Source organism: Balaenoptera acutorostrata, chromosome 20 (genome assembly GCF_949987535.1).
Source record: "Balaenoptera acutorostrata chromosome 20, mBalAcu1.1, whole genome shotgun sequence".
NCBI classification, from domain to species: Eukaryota; Metazoa; Chordata; class Mammalia; order Artiodactyla; family Balaenopteridae; genus Balaenoptera; species Balaenoptera acutorostrata.
The window spans coordinates 39,505,039-39,524,250 of NC_080083.1; the positions used below are offsets into that span (position 1 = coordinate 39,505,039).

Consider the following 19,212-nt stretch of genomic DNA (forward strand, 5'->3'; position numbering starts at 1 on the left):
GTTGGAAGAAAATCAAAAGGAGAGTATTTCATGACATATGAGACATATGAAATTCAGTGTTCATAGGTTTTATTATTATTGGAACATAGCCACACCAGTTCACTTCAATGCAGTGGCTGCTTTTGCACCACAACAGCATAGTTGAGAAGTTGCTACAAAGATCATATGGCCACAAAACCTAACATATTTCTTATGTGACTCTTCACAGAAAAAGTGTGCCAAACCTTCATTTTGTAGTATGAGACCTTTATGGAAAAGATGTACTAGTGATCCTGTTTAACCTTAGGAAAAACACAAGTTTGTAAGACTCCCCACACTACTACAAAGTCCTATAATGTTTGTTATCATCTCCTAAGCTTTCAGACTCTGATTTGTCCTGGTTTTCCTAGAAGTTATGTTTACAGTTGGGCCCTCCTGAAGCCAAAGAGATTGTTTAATCCTTGATATTCCCTGAACACACTCTAGCTTATATAAACCTTTTGTTGTTCAGGATCTCCTATTTCTAGATCACCCAGATTTTAAAGTTTTATTTACCTCTTTTTCCAAGAATATTATATAAAAGGAACATCCTGTGACAAACATATGGTTTACCACTCAGAACCAATGCAAGTCAAAGTCCAGTTTATGAGGTAGTTGCAACATAACCTCAAAATTGTATGTATATAAAATTCTTTGCTTTAATAAGCACTTTTTGTTTGTATTTGTATGTACCACATTTGAGTTATCTTCTGATTTCAAAAGCAAAAAAGAAAGACTAAAGATTTCTAATATTAAACGAGTTGGTACCTACCAGCCATTCTGAGCTCCAAGCCACATAGTTGGTAAAAGGCTACTCATTTTCTGGGCTTCCTCTCTCACCAGGTCTTGTTCATTTTGTAATACTGATATTTGATCTTTATATGCATCTGAGTCATTACTGGAAAAGGTGAGACAAAGGAAAAAAATCTGAATATGTTTAGCTACAGTTTTCAGGGATTGATCATTTCTACGTTTTAGTTTACAGTTTAAAAAAAAATCAAAAAATCGAACACTAAATTCCAGTAAAGCCAAAGATAAATGTTTATATTACACATTTCAAAAAGAGAGAAAGAAAGAAAGAAAGAAAGAAAGAAAGAAAGAAAGAAAGAAAGAAAAGAAAAGAAAAGAAAGAGAAGAAGAGGGAGGGAGGGAGAAAGTGGGGAAGGAAGGAAGACAGGCAAGGCAATGGGGTGCAGGGGGGAGGGAGAGATAAGAAAGAAATGAAAGAAATATAAATACATATATTTCAGCAATTGTACCAGAAGTAACATTAAGATACTAGGAAGCTCAAGATACAAAGAACGGAGTTAAGACACAGTGATGAAATATAGTAGTGAATATCCAGACTATAGTTAAGGTTCTCCCTTACAGTTATTTTGAATTTTATGAGTTTCTTCTGTGGGAAGAGAAAGAGGAGAGATAGTTTGTTTAAAAACTACACACAGGGCTTCCCTGGTGGCGCAGTGGTTGAGAATCTGCCTGCTAATGCAGGGGACACGGGTTCGAGCCCTGGTCTGGGAAGATCCCACATGCCACGGAGCAGCTGGGCCCGTGAGCCACAACTACTGAGCCTGCGCGTCTGGAGCCTGTGCCCCGCAACGGGAGGGGCCGTGATAGTGAAAGGCCCGCGCACCGCGATGAAGAGCGGTCCCCGCACCGCGATGAAGAGTGGCCCCCACTTGCCGTAACCAGAGAAAGCCCTCGCACGAACCGAAGACCCAACACAGCCAAAAATAAATAAATAAATAAATAATAAAAGTAGCTATAAAATTAAAAAAACAAAAAACAAAAAAAACTACACACACACACACAGGAGGGTGAATTATAAAGAATTTGCTGGGCTTCCCTGGTGGCGCAGTGGTTGAGAATCTGCCTGCTAATGCAGGGCACACGGGTTCGAGCCCTGGTCTGGGAAGATCCCACATGCCGCGGAGCAACTGGGCCCGTGAGCCACAACTACTGAGCCTGCGCGTCTGGAGCCTGTGCTCCGCAACAAGAGAGGCCGCGATAGTGAGAGGCCCGCGCACCGCGATGAAGAGTGGCCCCCACTTGCCACAACTGGAGAAAGCCCTCGCACAGAAACGAAGACCCAACACAGCCATAAATAAATAAATAAAAATAATTTAAAAAAAAAAAAAAAAAAAAAAGAATTTGCTAAAATAAATTAATAAGTTGAAACATGCTTGTATTCTACCCCAAAACCTTCATTCTTTGGGCTGTCAGAGGACATTTAGTTTAAAAAAAAAAAAAAAAAAAAAGCATAACTGGGATATCAAATTCAAAACAAACAAACAAATCAGTTCTAAAAAGATGACTTTATTCTTAAATTAACAATTAAATATTAATGGACACTTGGTTGCTCTATTCACTGAGAGGAAGAACATTAAATTGTAAAAAGACTCCAGTTTTGATAGACTCCCATCAGCTTTCTATAAGGCCTAGAGAAGGCAAGAAAGAAAATTAAAGAATTTGCTAAATGGGTCTTCTTTTCAAAGGAAGAGTCTAAAACAAATTGTTTTCTAATAAAATGTTTGCCAGAAATCTAAATTAAAAGGTCATTAAAACCACATGGGAAATTTAAATTTAAATGGCTAATTTCACTGATAGAGTGGGTGTGAGAGTAGAAGAAGGGATTACAATGGCAGAGAGTTATTAACAGAATAGAAGACAGTGAGTACAACAATTAACAAAAAATCATACCAAAAGAGAAAATGACTGGGAAGATTTTGACTAATATACTTTATAAGCAAGATTTTTTTAAGTTGGAAGGAATAGAGAACAAATGGGGGAAAAAATATGTCTAGAGACATATTGAGAGAATGCAATGGAAGGAAAAGATGAAGACGTAGTTGGAATAAGTGCTTGAGATCATTTTGGTTCCTTTTATGTGTACACTTATCTGGTTTCCTAAATTGTTAACCCATTTGTATACCTTGACTGATATACTGGTGAGAGGTCTTCTGGGATTTGAACTCCCAAAGGATCTGTAAAAACATGCTCTGTGTACACGCCAGTTTGGGAGATGTCCACGGTATCTTCAGCTGACCCTGCATTGCCTTCTGTAGCTTCAGTTGCTTCTTCTGCTGTTGGAACATTTTCATCAACCTCACTATTTTCTGTTTCCTTTTCTACAAAACAAATAAAACATGTTAACTATCCTAAGTTTGAGCTTTTCTTCCAATAATTTCCCCACACACAAACCCCCTCTATAGAATTCCACTCTACTACTCCCTTTTCCTCCACACTATATAATAAAACTGAGTATTCTTGATTTCATTTAACATTCATCACTGGATCTTCTTTCAAGTTCTTTCATCCTTGTTACTTAAAGGTCTAAGTTAAGTCCATAATGAGGCATCTGGGACAGGCTCAGACTCTATACAGATGATATCTAAGGAGGACAGACATACCTGGTGGTTTTTCTATCACTGGAGATGTTCCGTTGGTACTAGGGGAAGTGGCAGCTGCTGTCACACCTTCTGCAGAACAACCAACCACCGTGATGCCTCCCAACAGGCTGTCTGTCTCTGCTGAGCTATTGCTTGTCATGCTTCCACATAAAGACGCTTTGTCTACTTGTCCGGATTCTGAAAGCTCTTCTCCTGCGGGGTAGTCTGTTTCTCGTGCTCCTGAAAAACAAGATAAACCTTTGTTTAATAGCTCAGTAAACTCCTACAAATAGCATTTTCTCCATTAAAGCAACAACAGGTTTGAAATAAGAGTGCAGGTGAGACAAAGAGCTATTCAAATACACTGCCAAGATGGTAACTAAATTTTATTTAAACTAATTTAAACTCAATTCACAATTTGAGAAAGTAGCTTAAAAAATTAAGATAATATTTCTATTAATGCAAGCAAAAGTAAACCTGAAAATGTCAGAAATGACATTTCTGTTCTTAATATGAGCTCTTAAGCAGCCACCTAATGAAATTAAAAACAATGAAATCTAATTATATCTGACAAGGTAGCAAAAAAATTTTTTAAATTATCTCTATTACTATTTGAAACATGAACTTCCACCACTATTAAAAATTAATACAGGACTTCCCTGGTGGCACAGTGTCTAAGAATCCGCCTGCCAATGCAGGGGACACGGGTTCGATCCCTGGTCCGGGAAGATCCCACATGCTGTGGAGCAGCTAAGTCCGTGCGCCACAACTACTGAGCCTGTGCTCTAGAGCCCGCGAGCCACAACTACTGAGCCCGAGTGCCACAACTACTGAAGCCCGGGTGCCTAGAGTCTGTGCTCCGCAACAAGAGAAGCCACCACAACGAGAAGCCCGCGCACCACAACGAAGAGTAGCCCCTGCTCGCCGCCAACTAGAGAAAGCCCACATGCAGCAACAAAGACCCAACGCAGCCATAAACAAACAAATAAATAAAATTAATACAGCCTAGGTGTATACAGTGCCTTAAGATATTAGTAACGCATTTAAAAACTAAGCATTTACCATAAAAAAAATCTCTTCAGTTCTCTTTATTTAGAAAGCTGTTTTTATTCCTATCACATTAAAAAAAATTTTTTTGTAGTAAAATATACATATATACTACACAAAATTTGCCATTTTAACCATTTTAAGTATACAATTCAGTGGCATTAATTACATTCACAATGTTGTACAGCCATCACAGCTATGTCCAAAACTTTTCTGTCACCCCACATACAAAATCTGTACCAATTAATAACTCTCTGCTCCCTGAGCCCCTACCACTGGTAATCTCTAATTTAATTCTGTCTTTATGAATTTGCCTAGTCTAGATAGCTCATGTAAGTGGAATCATACAGTATTTGTGTCTGAGTTGCTTCCAAGGTTAATCCATGTTATGGCATGTATCAGTATCTCATTCCTTTATATGGCTGAATAATATTCCACTGTGTAGATATAACATCAACCTCTTTTTTTTTTTGGCTGCACCGCGTGGCATGCGGGATCTTAGTTCCCCGACCAAGGATGGAACCCATGCCCCCTGCAATGGAAGCACGGAGTCCTAACCACTGGATCGCCAGGGAATTCCCTTTAATTTTTAAACCAATGTTTTAACATCACATAATATTTAATATAGAACTTTAGAAGGCCTTCCCTTACTAATCAATCTAAATAGCCCCTTGCCCTCTGCCACCCACTCATCTTCTCAAATTTCCATTGTTTTATTTTCTTCACAGTATCTGAAAATATCTTCGTTAGTCATTTGTTTCCAGTTTATTTTTGGTCTTCACCAACTAGAAGATAAACTCCATGAGAGAGTGGTACATAACTATCTCCAGTAACCAGTCGGTTCCTGCCAGTAAGGAGCTGTGGATGGTGGGAAGAGAGGAGCATGGTACTCTTACCTGGTACACTTGCTATACACAGAACATGAGAGTTGCAAACAGTGAAACTATCTAGGATGTTGCCTGGTTGGACAGCATCAATAATGATAACTTTTGTAGCTGAATGAGTGCTGGTACAGATCCAGACTAGACTGGATAATTCTTCTTGATTTTTTAACTCCTTTTGCTGCTCCTGCATAGACAAAGTAAGGAAAATGAATGTTTAAAATGAGATGTATGTGTAAATATCCATATGGCTGTGCTACTACAGTAAAGGACAATACTATTTCAAGTTTATTTCCAGATTATTTGGAAGGCTGAAAGTATAACCACTGTTCAACAATAATTAGCAGACTAAAAACTAGCAGTTAAAGCAGATCAGTGTTAAAATTGTTCTATATCTTGACTGTGATGATTGTTACATAGGTGCATACATTTGTCAAAACTCTTTGAACTGTACCCATTTAGAGTGTACATTTTATTGTATGTAAAATATACTCCGGTAAAACTGATTTAAAAGAGGGGGGGGGGGGATGAGGAGTAAGCAAGGGCGTAGTAACCCCAATTAGAAGTTGGACCCAGAAGTAAGTTTGAGACCAAAGAGCTAAACGATTAGTCTCAGAAACTGGGTCAAATGCTAGTGCAAGCACTTACCTTAAGTTCCTGATCTAACTTGTCTAAACTGCTCTGAGATGCACTTCGCTGTTCACTGCCTTCTGCATCCAAACCAGCAACATCCTTGTAAAAGACACTCGCTCCAACCACAGAGCCACCATCTCTGGTCTTCCCACCTGACAAACTGACTCCAACAGCACACCACAGCTTTTTTGGGTTAAAAAAAGATGGTATTAAGTAACTTTCTCTCTAAAAATGTTTACAACTTTTCACATTTCTTTAAAAGATCTAATGATTACAAATAGAGGGCTCTAATAATATTCAAAGTATTCCAGTCTAAAACTACAAAATGAACAATAACCTTGTCCACAAAAGTAGAATTTAAACTTTTTTGGTTTTAGGAAAAAAATCCACCAAGATTTTAAGTAATATTAGCATTAACTTCAAAATTAATTTACCTTCATTGATGTATCTTTTTCATCTAGAGGTCGGAGATAGACAGGTACAGGTAAATTTTTCATCTTATTTTCCCCTTGTCCATTGGTTACCTAATAATTGGGGAGGGGAGAGAAAGACACCCTGGGTCAGCCTCATCAAAAGTGAACTTACAGAACCACTGAGACATGGACAAGCACTGCTGTAACATATTTACTCTACGAAGTCAAGTTCAAGTTAACTTTGTCATTCTTATTTGAAAAATAAGCAGAAAAGCAAGTGGCAATTCGAGAAAATAAGATGCTGCTTTGGGAGCTCAGAAAAGATACACTAATTCACAGACCTGTTAGTGCACACATGTGGTGTGACTGTAACTGTGACTGTGTGTGTGTGTGTGTGTGTGTGTGTGTGTGTGCGCGTGTGTGTGTTAGGGGTAGGGAATATGGTAAAGTTCCTGAAGACCTGAATGGAGTTTTAAGTTAACAGTTTGAAAGCTCCATGATAAAGGTTTCTTAAAACTTTTAAACAACAGATACTGGTTTTTTTTTTTTAACAAAATCTTCAAATATTAAAATAGAATAGGATACCCCAAGTCACATGTACTCAGCCACCTCCTGTTGACCCCTCTCCTTCCTCACAGAACTCAGAGGCATTTCTCTTGAGCTGAAGGGCTCTAGAAAACAGCCTAAAAACCACTACTCTCAATACTTCTCTAAACGTGTGCCAAATCCATACCACGCGAAACTGAGCAGGCTTGGGACGTGTAGTTCGAGTCTTTCATGCCCAGGCCTACTCCTCCCCCCTGCATTTCCCATTAGATGCTCTTACCATGTTCAAACATTACCTGTTTGTACTTTTGAGGCAGACTCCAGCCAAAAGCCTGCACTCTACCATCTTCCTTCTGAACATGTGCCTTTACCTGACGATACTGTTCTCTCTTTTGTTCTCTGCGTGAGGCTAAACTAGCTTCAGTTCTAAAAGGAAAAGAAATTTCCGTTTTAAATTAAGTGAATATAACAACAGCTTATCTCCCCTCCCCTGCTAAAATAGCATAAATAACAAGAAAAAATTAACTTGTGTCAGGCAGTTTACAGACACTATATAACTTAATCCTAACACCTCTAAGGTAGGTTATCATACTCATTTTATAGGTAGAGACACTGGAGCTCTGAGAGATTAACTTTACCAAGTTCATCTACCTAGTGAACAGCAGGGTCAGGATGGAAAGCCAGTTCCTTCTGACAACAAAGGAAATGATAAAACAACTAGGACAAGGGCTTATATAGGTCTTCAACATTTCTATTAATATTTATCAATGTTGTCAAACTAGCAAAAAGGAGATCTTAAAAAATTTCTTCTCTTTATGAAAACTAGGAGCAACGTACTTAAAGGCAGTCAAGTTATAGGAATAGTTTCTTTATAGATTTATCCAAACTCTTATAGCTGATCTGATAAGGGGCAAGAATATTCTGAACTGTTAAGTTATTTAGGGTATAACCGCTAGTCTGAAAAATACTTACTCTTCGCTAAGGAAATCAAAGGCTTTGGACTTATCCCCAGGGAGTTGAGATAAGGTGCTGCTTCTTTTCTTGACGGAAGGAGTAACATGAGAGGTGGGTGCATTGTACTTCAGATTAACCGGTGGTTCAGGCTTCTTAGTAGTGTTACTTGAGGAGCTGAAAAGTCTGCTGAAACTAAAAGGAAAATAAGAGAGGATGTGTGTGTGCAGTGTGTGTATGAATTACATGCATGGTTAAGAACAATCCATAATTTTCCACAAATTCCAGAGAGCTTTTACAAGAAAATGAGTTAGAAACCAGCAAAAAGATTTCTTGTAGTTACACACTGCAACCTTAGCAATAACTCACAGCCAAACTCAGACATTCAGGAAAGAGAAACTATTGCCTAGAATGGCAGATCCCTGTTCTTTAATTAGCAACTCTCATAATGAAAGGAAGGAGCTCTTGAGTACAGGGAACTTCTCATAATGAAGAAATAAAATAAGACGGTTCCTTTAGCCAGCCAGTGGTTGTTAAACAGCAAGGTTATGACTGCACAGTTTGAACAGAAGCTTAGTAAGCCACTTCTAAAAATAGTCATAATAAAGTACTAGAACACATACTACCATTTTAACACGTACCTTATACATTTTCTTAGTAACCTCAATTTAAATAACTATTTTCACATCCACTCAAAAAAGAGAAAAAAACCTATTTCTATTAAATAGCAGAAAAAAATTCATCAAAAAAGGGTAAGTTTTAAGCACAGTAAATGCACAGCACTTCCAGCACAAACACAGTTCAAGTCCAAAACGCACACATACACACACAACTCAAACCCCACAAACACTAAATTTCTAATCTTCACTTTTTAAAGTTCCTTACAATCACACAACCAGTGAATCAGTAACTTTAATGGGCATCCAGAAAATTATTAACTCTAAAAATAATTCCCCATTATTGTATTTAATTTAGTAGAGGATTCCACCAAATGCATAACCAACATGATGCATCTTACGATAGTCCTCAAGAACAGCCTTACCGAGCTGGCATACTACATACCAAAGAGAAAAAGTTCAGTTTAGCTATATACCCTAAATTTAAGAAAGAAAGCAAAAAGAAAGAAATCATTTGTGAAAATAAATTTTGATTCTAATCTCATCTCAAAGTGCTATCTAACGTCTTTGTGTGTTTTTAGATACTTACAACTGCCAAATGCTTGACCTTTTTTTTTCCTGCATGGCTGGATTTTCTCTTGATGCACTACAGGGAAAGGGAAAGAGAAGGGGGGGTGGTGAGAGAGAGAGAGAGAGATGATTAGTGAGGTAGCCTAGCTTTCTACCTGAAGAACAAGGGACCCAAGAAGTTCATGAAATACATGGAGGAGAGTCAACAATTTCAGTAAATAGTTACTTTGACCTATTGTGTCAGTCAGTCTGTTAAGGCCAATACAACTAACATAAATAAAATTCCATCCCTCCCTCAAAGAGCTCAGACTACTGATAAGAGACAAAATTATTATCTGGGCTGGACAGATAGCCAACAAGCCTGAATGTTAATATTTCAATTTTTTATTGAAGAGATATCCCCCAACTTTCCTTTTTATTAAAATATTGCATCGCAATTCCCTGTCTCTACATAAAGGTACCATTTGTTTTATACTTCCAGCTCTCAAAAATTAGCCTGTAACTTTATTGTTCTGATGGGTCATTTTTCACAGGACTAAAACGTTTCCATTACTGAAAAGCTGACCAGGGAAGAAAATAAACTGCATTGGGACTTCCCTGGTGGTCCAGTGGTTAAGAATCTGCCTTCCAATGCAAGGGACGAGGGTTCAATCCCTGGTCGGGGAAAAAGATCCCACATGCCGTGGGGCAACTAAGCCCACACACCACAACTACTGAGCCCGTGCGCTCTGGAGCCCACACGCCACAACTAGAGAGAAGCCCGGGCACCGCAACTAAAGATCCCGACACAGCCAAATAAATAAATAAATAATTTTAAAAAAAGAAAGAAAAGAAAAGAAACTGCATTGATTCGATAATTCGACAAAATTTCAAAGAGAAAAAAAAGGCACTGCAAATTGATTTAGTAAGGTTGTAAGGATTCTGCTATCACTGTCAGAGTCCCCTTTTCATTTCTTTTTTTAAGGACTGAATTTAAAACATCTTTTAATTCAATGAAGAAAGTTAAGTTACCATTTTTATTCACTGTTGACTACCATTTCACTGCTAGAATTAAAAATAGTAATGAAAAGTGGAACCCGACTATATGCCTCCGTTTTTTAACTATTCACTCATTATTTATTCCATATCCCTTAAAAGCTGGCGTTAAGAACATATTTGTTAGTATATTAGTTTCTCTGTCCAATAAATAAAGATTAAGATAGTAATCTTCTTCCTTCTTAGCAGCTACAAGCAATTACAACTTTTGCAAATTGTAAATGTGCTATATAAAATGTTTTGTTTATTACTATTAAGTAAAGGACATAATCATAAGGAAGTAAAAGTTGGTGGTTAGAAAATATTTTCATAAACTTTAAAACAAGGTGTCAGTGTGTACTGTTATCGGTAAATCTGATGTGACAATCCAAACTGAAAAATATGGGCAAATTAGGGGGCAACTAGTTTACAAACTTTTCATGAGCTCTTTCTAAAATTAAAATAAGGAATGCTGTTACTGAAGATATGACCATTAGATGGCAGCATTAGGTGAGATTTAAGATCCAACTGACAAAGATGTCAATTGAAGGTTGCTTTTTGTGTGACTACTCAGAAAGGGGGCGGGGGGGGGGGGGAAATCAGGAATATTTTACAGCAAGTCACTGAGTAAGACTGATTTTGTTTCCTATGTGGCAAATGAAAACTTTATCTCTTCCTGACATCACTGCAAAAGTAGTGTCAATTTCTACATTCTTCCAAAAAATGACGAAAGAAATTTTCACATATTGAGGTGTGGGGAAGTATTCTGGCTTATACATGATTTAACTCAAATGTTATGTGAACTAAAACAGCCTATTTGTGGCCTATCAAACATATACTGTACATATGCTTTAATTATTAAAGAAAAGGGTGCACTGACCAGAAGTAAAGAATGTCCGTGTTAAAGATAAAGATGAAATGCCTCCCTTCCTGGGACACCAATGCTCACTCTTTTGACGATAAGACTCCCTTCCCAGGTGTCAAGGCCATACAGACTCACTGTGTACATGCTGATCTGGTTTTTTTGAAACCTTGAAGGAATGTATCTGTGACCTGTTTGATGTTCTTTGTTCTGACAAGATATAAAACTGTGCTGAAAACCATGCCTCCCCAGAGCAGCTCCTCAGAGTTATCCAACAGGCTGTCTCCCAGGCTATAGTCCTCCACTCGGCTCAAATAAAATTCTTTTCTATTCCAATTATAGATTGTTTATTGATTATTTTCATCGACAGACCATCATTTAATTGCCTTTTAGAGGTTGTGGGAATATTCTCCAAGAGGCCTCACTGGCCCAAAAGGGACCCACTTTGATCACATTCTGTTACTAATTGCCAGTGTTTCTTTAGACCTATCCTAGTAAACAGAGCAAGGGGCTTGGATCCCCAAGGCAGGACTCTAGTTCTGAATAAAGAAATGATTAGGGGGCTTCCCTGGTGGTGCAGTGGTTGAGAATCCACCTGCCAATACAGGGGACACGGGTTCGAGCCCTGGTCTGGGAAGATCCCACATGCCACGGAGCAACTGGGCCCGTGAGCCACAACTACTGAGCCTGCGCGTCTGGAGCCTGTGCTCCACAACGGGAGAGGCCGCGATAGTGAGAGGCCCGCGCACCGCGATGAAGAGTGGCCCCTGCTCGCCGCAACTAGAGAAAGCCCTCGCACAGAAACGAAGACCCAACACAACCAAAAATAAATAAATAAATAAATAAATTTATTTTTTTTAAAAAAAAGAAATGATTAGTAAACAATTAGTAACCTAGTAAACAATGAGGAGAAAAACACCAGAGGTACTTCTCATACAAACCGAATCATCTCTGTCCATCGAACAGCTTCCTGAAGCTCCATCAATCTCTCTTTATATTGGTTTCTCTCCATTAGAACTCGGGCCATTTCTACTCTAGTAAACCGCTTCCTTTGGGCTGTGGGAATATCACTCTATAATGAAAAGAAGACTACAGATCACTCTGGGAGCCTGTATCTGTTTTAGTGTTATCGCAGACTTAAGTAAAATTTTTAAGCTTTTAACATTCCTTAATTTCTAATCTAATGGATAACAAAGAAAAATGGCCTAATAAAAATAAAATCAATAAACAGATATACTTAATTATTTATGACTGAAAAAATTAGACAATTTAATTCCTCAATATAAATACAAATATTTGAATATATTATAAAGGAAATACAAAGAATAGTGCAGATTTTGAAGAAAAACAAAAAAGCTGTTATCTCTATAAGATTTAATACACTCACCTGGAAATGTTGTTCTCACAACAGTATTCTAAATTCATGTTCTATAACAAATGCTAGTTATTCAGAAAATAGTTACAAGTAAGTTCCTAAAGGGGTTCATTTATCTCAAACTACCAATCTACATACACACTCAAAGCCAGCGAAAAGCATAAAAACTTGTTGGCTAGCTACCAAGGTACCCAATGCTAGGAGTCACTAAAACACCAAAAGAAATATAACAAGATGGAGACAACTGTATTAACCAGAATTATTATTAGGGAGAATAAGGAATGTGAGCATGGTAAGACCCCAAAGGGGCATGCTCAAGTCAACTTCCTTCTACTGCTGATTTCTAAAGGCTCTTCTGGAGAGGAAGGTTGGGTAAACTGTAGGGCTTTTGTTTTGCTGAGTGGAGTATGCACATTTTGAATCAAAGCTGAAAGGCATGGGACAGTAAGAAAGAGGCTGAGCTGAGCTTAGCCCTCAGCAGTCTCCTCCTTTGTCCTCCTGCTGCAGAATTTAACCTCGCCTTTAAAAAAAAGTCAAACAACAAATGATCAAAGGATTTTGAGTTTGCAACACAGCAATCCCACTACTAGGTATATACCCTGAAAAACCAAGAGACTCTCACTGTAATGTTCATAACAGCATTGTTGGTGGTAGTAAAAAGCTGAAAATAACCTAAATATTCATTTATAGGAAAACAGATACAGAAATTGTAGTATATACATAATGGGATATTATAAAGCCGTGAACATGAATGAACTATACCACTATACTACAACTAGGGTAAATATAAAAAACATAATACTGAGAAAAAGAAGCAAGTCTCCAAGGCTAAATACATGTAAAACACAAAAAAAATGAAAATTAACCATACCTTCTAAGGATACATACATGTATGGTATGATAAAATTATTTTTTTTTCAAGTTAAAAAAATGATAAATACAGTATAGCAGTTTCCTCTAGAGGGAAGAGCATAGGGTATCTTCAAAGTTTGATAATGTTCTAGTTCTTAGGTTAAATGGTTGGTTCATAATGTTAATTTATTATAATGTTAATGATAAGTTATTATTCATAACTTACATGTTACATATATTTTTAAATGTATCAAATATTATATAAAAACACAAGAGATTGAAGGGGCACAAATAATCATTCTGATCAGGACATCCATATATCTCAAGCTTGATACTTGACCGGCAAACACCTGTGATAGGAATGATAACCTAGCTACTGATAGAATAACTAGCATGCTAATAACATTGGCAAGAAGTTCATATTTATTCTTTTGTATTTATATGTTGACAACAATATGGGTTAATTGCCTAGTATTAAAGTTTCTAGACTTCATCTTTTTATGTTTAATACCATTAAACTATTTTTATTCTTAAAGCTTTCATGTATTTCTAAGTTAAAATTTGAAACAAAACAAAAACAAAAAACTCCAAAATATCCCACCTGGTCCTTGAGCTTGAATATCCAAACAAAGTCAGAGCACAAAGCCACGGAGGAAAAATGAGCACACTGCGTGTAGCTAGCAAGCTTAGCATCTGGATACTATGTGGGAGCATGATCTATCCTATTCATGATCATAAACATGATTTTAACTTTTTCTTTTCATCTTTATAATGCTATACCCAAAGCTTAATTAACAAGATTTCCCCAAAATACCAAAATATGGTTAAGTTAAGAAAACAAGTCCAAAATTATAAACCTACATCATCATCATCTTTTGCTTTTTGCCTTGCATCTTCAGCTTCTGCACGAGCTCTAGTGGGGGGTAAAAAACAAAACATGTTATTTGAGTTGACTTCACCTTTTTAAAGAATAAAGAATAGGTCAAAAATTTTAACTACCACTAAATGATTATTTTTCTTTTTCCAAACGGGGTATTTAGCTGCTTTCATTTAGGGGAACATTATCACAGCACTGTTCTCAGAAAACCAGGTATTAAAGAAAAGGAAAATAATGAATGTTTACAGTTTCCTGATTAGCAATATTTGAACAGTTCTTCTAACTTCTTTCACATCATAACATGCACAAAAAATTATAATATTCAATAAATGGAAGGGTCTGTTCAGAGCAGAGGCAATCAGCCAGGCACTTAACCCTATCCCAGGCAGCTCTGGGGCCGTCGTGCCGAGAACGCCAAAGGTAGCAATCTCAGGGTTACACCTATAACCTTGGTGGCACACTGGCAAAGCTTGTTTGGTTTAGAACAACATAGTGAAAACTTACTTCCTAAGCTCTTCCTCCAATTCTTTGTTCTTCTCCTCTAGCTTCAGCTTGGCTTGTTTCACAGCCTCCAACTCCCCTTGGAGTACGTCTTTCTCACAGGTAAGTTCATCCACTTTTGCTATCAAATCATTCTTCACTACATTCAACGCATTTCTAAGAAACACATATTTCAAGAGCACCATTACAAGTAAATATTCTTTCTATCTCACAGTTACTAAAGTAACTACAATCATAAAGCTAAATAATGACTGAAACCTTCAAAGGTATTCTACCTGATGTTGTCTGTAGATAAAGGTTTAAAAAAAAACCCCACAAAGCAATGGTCTGTTTTCTTATCAAACAAAGAATAAATGGAGGAACTTCCCTGGTGGTCCAGTGGCTAAAACTCCACGCTCCCAATGCAGGGGGCCCGGGTTAGATTCCTGGTCAGAGAACTAGATCCCACATGCTGCAGCTAAGAGTTCTCATGCTGCAACTGAAGATCCCGCATGGTGCAATGAAGATCACGCATGCCGCAACTAAGACCCAGCGCAACCAAATATATAAATAAATATTTTTTAAAAAAGAAGAATAAATGGATAAGGCAAGGCAGACCACTAAATTATTAAAAAGTCAGAATTAAATAAAATTAAACTTTTAACAAATAGCATCCAGGACTTCCCTGGTGGTGCAGTGGTTAAGAATCCACCTACCAATGCAGGGCACATGGGTTCGATCCCTGGTCCGGGAAGATCCCACATGCCGTGGAGCAACTAAGCCCGTGCGCCACAACTACTGAAGTCTGTGTGCCCCAGAGCCTGCGTGCCGCAACTTCTGAGCCCACACGCCACAACTACTGAAGCTGGCATGCTCTAGGGCCCGTGTGCTGCAACTACTGAAGCCTGTGCGCCTAGAGCCCATGCTCCGCAACAAGGGAAGCCACCTCAATGAGCAGCCTGTGCACCGCAATGAAGAGCAGCCCCCACTCGCTGCAACTAGAGAAATCCCACACACAGCAACAAAGACCCAACGCAGCCAAAAATAAATAAAATAAAGTGGTTAAACAAACAAACAAACAAAAACAAACAGCATCCATAAGGGTACCATTCTTAATAAGTTCTGAAAAGATATTATCTAATCAACAAAGTAAAATTAATCCTTGAATTTACCTTTAATTATTAATAAGAAAGTCTAACCTTGAAAAAAATGAAAATAAAAAATCTAAGATCTAGCTCCTTTTGGGTATCATGGACATAGGACCTCATTAGAGCTACATTCTGTTTTGGATATACACAGATGTTCCAAAGTTGCTCTGACACAGCAAATTAACAAAGGGGCCTGATCTGCTTTTCCACGTAACTCAGGACCCGCTGCACTAAACAAAACTCCAATGTGTTTGAGGACCTAAGTAAGACTCCACAAATTGCTGCTATGGAGGAGAGTTCTGAAGAGGTGGGCCGCATATAGATAAAAACATTTATGCAGAAATAAAAGAAGCCCTAGGAGGAGAGAGAAGAAAATAGATATCCCAGGGGAGGGAGCAAAAACCACATAGGACACATCCAGAAGATTAAGAGAAAGGCATGGATACTTGCAGAGTAAAAAGGAGATCAAAATCTGTTTCTGAAAAGAACAGAGTAGTGAAACACACCATCAGTGAAATTAGGTCCCACTAACTATTTGCTTGCGCACGTGTGTATGCACAAGCCCACCCACAGAGAAGGGGAAGGGCATGGGGTAGTGAGACTGCACTCGTGCTGTGTTAAATTAAAGATGTGCCATTGACTTGGATGAGAAGAAAATTCAGCACCTTTTGTTCCCTGTTAAAATTTTGCATATACTTACTTGGTTTCCAACAGTTGTGTATTTTCCAATATAAGATTCTCAACTTCACGACCCATTCCTATCAAAGAAAAAAGATAAAAACTTTGAAAATAAATTTATTAAAATTATACAAACTTATAATAAGCTATAGTCACAAATTTTATTTTATAAATTTTATCTGTCCTTTAGTAATCTCATTTTGTCTATAATTTCATTTTACGTATCTACTTGTATGGATTACAAAATTATAAATAATTATCCACCATAAAACAAAGCTAAAGATTTTCTTAGTCTGTATTTTGATTCTCATAGATAATATTGCAAAAGAATGAAGACTTTTCTGCCAAATATTCTAAAAAGTAGCAGTATTTAGGGGGAAAAAAGAGCAGCATTAATATGGATCAGAAATCATTTCTAAATCACACCTGTTATTGCAGGCTTTTGCCTAAAAATTAGGTCTTATTAATAGAGAACAGGAAGAAACAAGAAAGACCCCAATGCAGATGAAACCTTACCAAAGAAATTATGATCTTAAAGCCCATGCATTCCATGTAAAGCAAAAACAAAGAACAAGAAATGTTTTATGTAAGAAACAGAATGAAAACAGATCATTAATCTGTAGTTTTAGGCATGATATGAAAAACATCTGAAATCACAGTGTTATGATTTAATGCATAATGATGTGCAAAAGACAGAAATCAAGATGATTTCCTTCATTCATAAGGATGTTCTGATATGTTACCAATTCTTTTGCAAAATAAAATTGAATTAGAGTGAAAATCCCAGATCAGTAATATAAAGATTTCTTCAAAGTGCCACCTGTGAAATGATAATGCTTAGTGGTCAATTTATACAATCAGCTTAATAATTTAATGAGTACTGTAAGATAGGCGGTAGAGCATTCAATGCAAGATCCAATGTAGTGATCTTTAGGGAGAAGAAAGCTATTTAGTTTGCTACTCACAAGAAACTGAAGAAATCAAATAACACACTAGGGAATATACCTCAGAAAGTTACAACAGAGCAAAGCAAGCACAACAAAAAACCCATCCCTCCACTAATATTGGTAAATCACATACAATGGAATTAATATTCATAACCCACCTAAAAAAGGAAGTAAATATCTCTAATGAAAACAATGTAAGTTAAAGGAGTTAACATGTCCCTTTATTTTAAAAAAGAGGTAATATTTCAAATAACTTAAAGATAATTTAAAACGCAACTAATCTAGGAATGCTAAAAGTTCAATGCTCACATATGGACTCATACTTTGTCTGTATTATAATTACCTCAAATATTCTTAAAGAAGAAGGTACTTCTGCCATGAAGAATAAATATCAGAAACAGTAGCTTATTTAATCATCTACACATTTCTAAAAGCTGAAAATAAAGACAAACTACAAGTTTCCAAATTCCAATTTAAAAATGAATTTTGACAAGATATGTTGAAATTTTTGCTTTAAACACTAATGTTAACTTTTCAATAAAGCTATAGAGTCAAAAGAAATATGGTTAAGGTTGGGTGAAAGAAGTTTATATAATGACTATGTTTGCTAAACTCTCAAGCACATAGGGAGAGAAGCATAAAAGCTGAAAATATATGCAGGGGGAAAAATAGTTGAGCAGAAAAAAAAAGAGAAAGCATTAAATGAGAACAGCAGCCAAGACCACCTAGCTTAAAAAGCAGTAATATTAAAGTATTTAAAAGCATACACACCAGAATATTCCCCTGGGTAAGCAGCCCAAGAGAAAAAACGAATGAGAATCTCAATTAGATTGTTTTCAGAAAGCAAGATCTACACTCTCTTATTTCAAAATGAGAGAGGAGCCAATAAAATTGAAAAGATGTAGAGAAACCAAACACAATAAAGTATAAATATTATAAATAGGAAAAATTTTTGAAATATTTACTCTATGGAAATCATTTCCTATAATGTAGTTTCTAGAGTTTACACCTTCCCAATGAAGAGTTCTCCTAAAATCTAGTGTATAAATTTAATATATAACCAATAGGATTGTCCAAAATTTTCACTTTGAAATGTATCAATAAAAACTAACTAATAATTATAAGAAAAACATAACTTGAAGTGGCCCCATTTCTATTCATGACGTCAACTAAGCATAAACTTAGGTCTGACATATTTGGAAACCTTACCTATTAAAACAAGCAAAAAAACTGCCTGACGGTTTTAAAAATAGACATCTCATTTGGATTTTAGCACTGATTCTCAAGCTAGGTCGATAGATGGGCTCCGGATTATCTGTCACTTCCTTGAGAAAGTATGCACAATTTTATCTATTTCTGTATGTGCATTTTTCCAAAAGTACACTACTCTCTTAAAAATTCTCCTGTAAAGGAGTTTTAATTCCAAAAGGTAAAGAAGCATAGGTCTAGAGATGAAACAAAACTGTTAAAACTATTTAACAATCCATTCACTTAGCTGCTGTGCTATGTGCCAAAGACTCAACAGTAAGCAAAAGATATAGTTGTCTTTGCCACATGGAGCTTATCGTCTAGCCAGGGAGACAGGCATACTAAAAAACTACAATAAAGTATTATGAAGAGTTGCATAATAAACTGCAGTGCTATGGGAATATGTTTCCAGACAACTGAGCTTTAACTAGGGGATCAAGGCAGAACTCCTAGAGGAGGATATTCCATTTAATCAGAAGCAAGAAGGAGATATAGAGACAGATACATAGATTTTCTTTTTTAAGAAAGGAAGCAAACAATCCTTCATGACTGGTTTTGAGGGAAGTGAGAGAGACTTAGGATGGAGAACTGAGTTGATGGTGAGGTCATTCATTGAGTTAGTATATGCTGGTATAAGAACAGCCTTTGGGGACAGGACAATAAAGA

General features: G+C 36.9%; 1 protein-coding gene across 7 annotated transcripts in view; it reads right to left on the minus strand.

Moving 5' to 3' along the window:
• SPAG9 (sperm associated antigen 9) overlaps positions 1-19,212 on the minus strand; it is a 162,874-nt gene that overhangs the window by 18,564 nt on the left and 125,098 nt on the right. For all 7 annotated transcript variants that reach the window (XM_007176485.2, XM_007176482.2, XM_007176488.2 and 4 more), the window contains 13 exons: positions 16,374-16,431; positions 14,550-14,702; positions 14,030-14,081; positions 11,883-12,013; positions 9,085-9,141; positions 7,900-8,073; positions 7,224-7,353; positions 6,403-6,492; positions 5,984-6,151; positions 5,351-5,522; positions 3,429-3,647; positions 2,951-3,146; positions 791-916 (listed from right to left, as the gene is read on the minus strand). In XM_007176485.2, the coding sequence (XP_007176547.1) occupies positions 791-916; positions 2,951-3,146; positions 3,429-3,647; positions 5,351-5,522; positions 5,984-6,151; positions 6,403-6,492; positions 7,224-7,353; positions 7,900-8,073; positions 9,085-9,141; positions 11,883-12,013; positions 14,030-14,081; positions 14,550-14,702; positions 16,374-16,431 (1,726 nt within the window). The remainder of the gene's footprint in view (positions 1-790; positions 917-2,950; positions 3,147-3,428; positions 3,648-5,350; positions 5,523-5,983; positions 6,152-6,402; positions 6,493-7,223; positions 7,354-7,899; positions 8,074-9,084; positions 9,142-11,882; positions 12,014-14,029; positions 14,082-14,549; positions 14,703-16,373; positions 16,432-19,212) is intronic.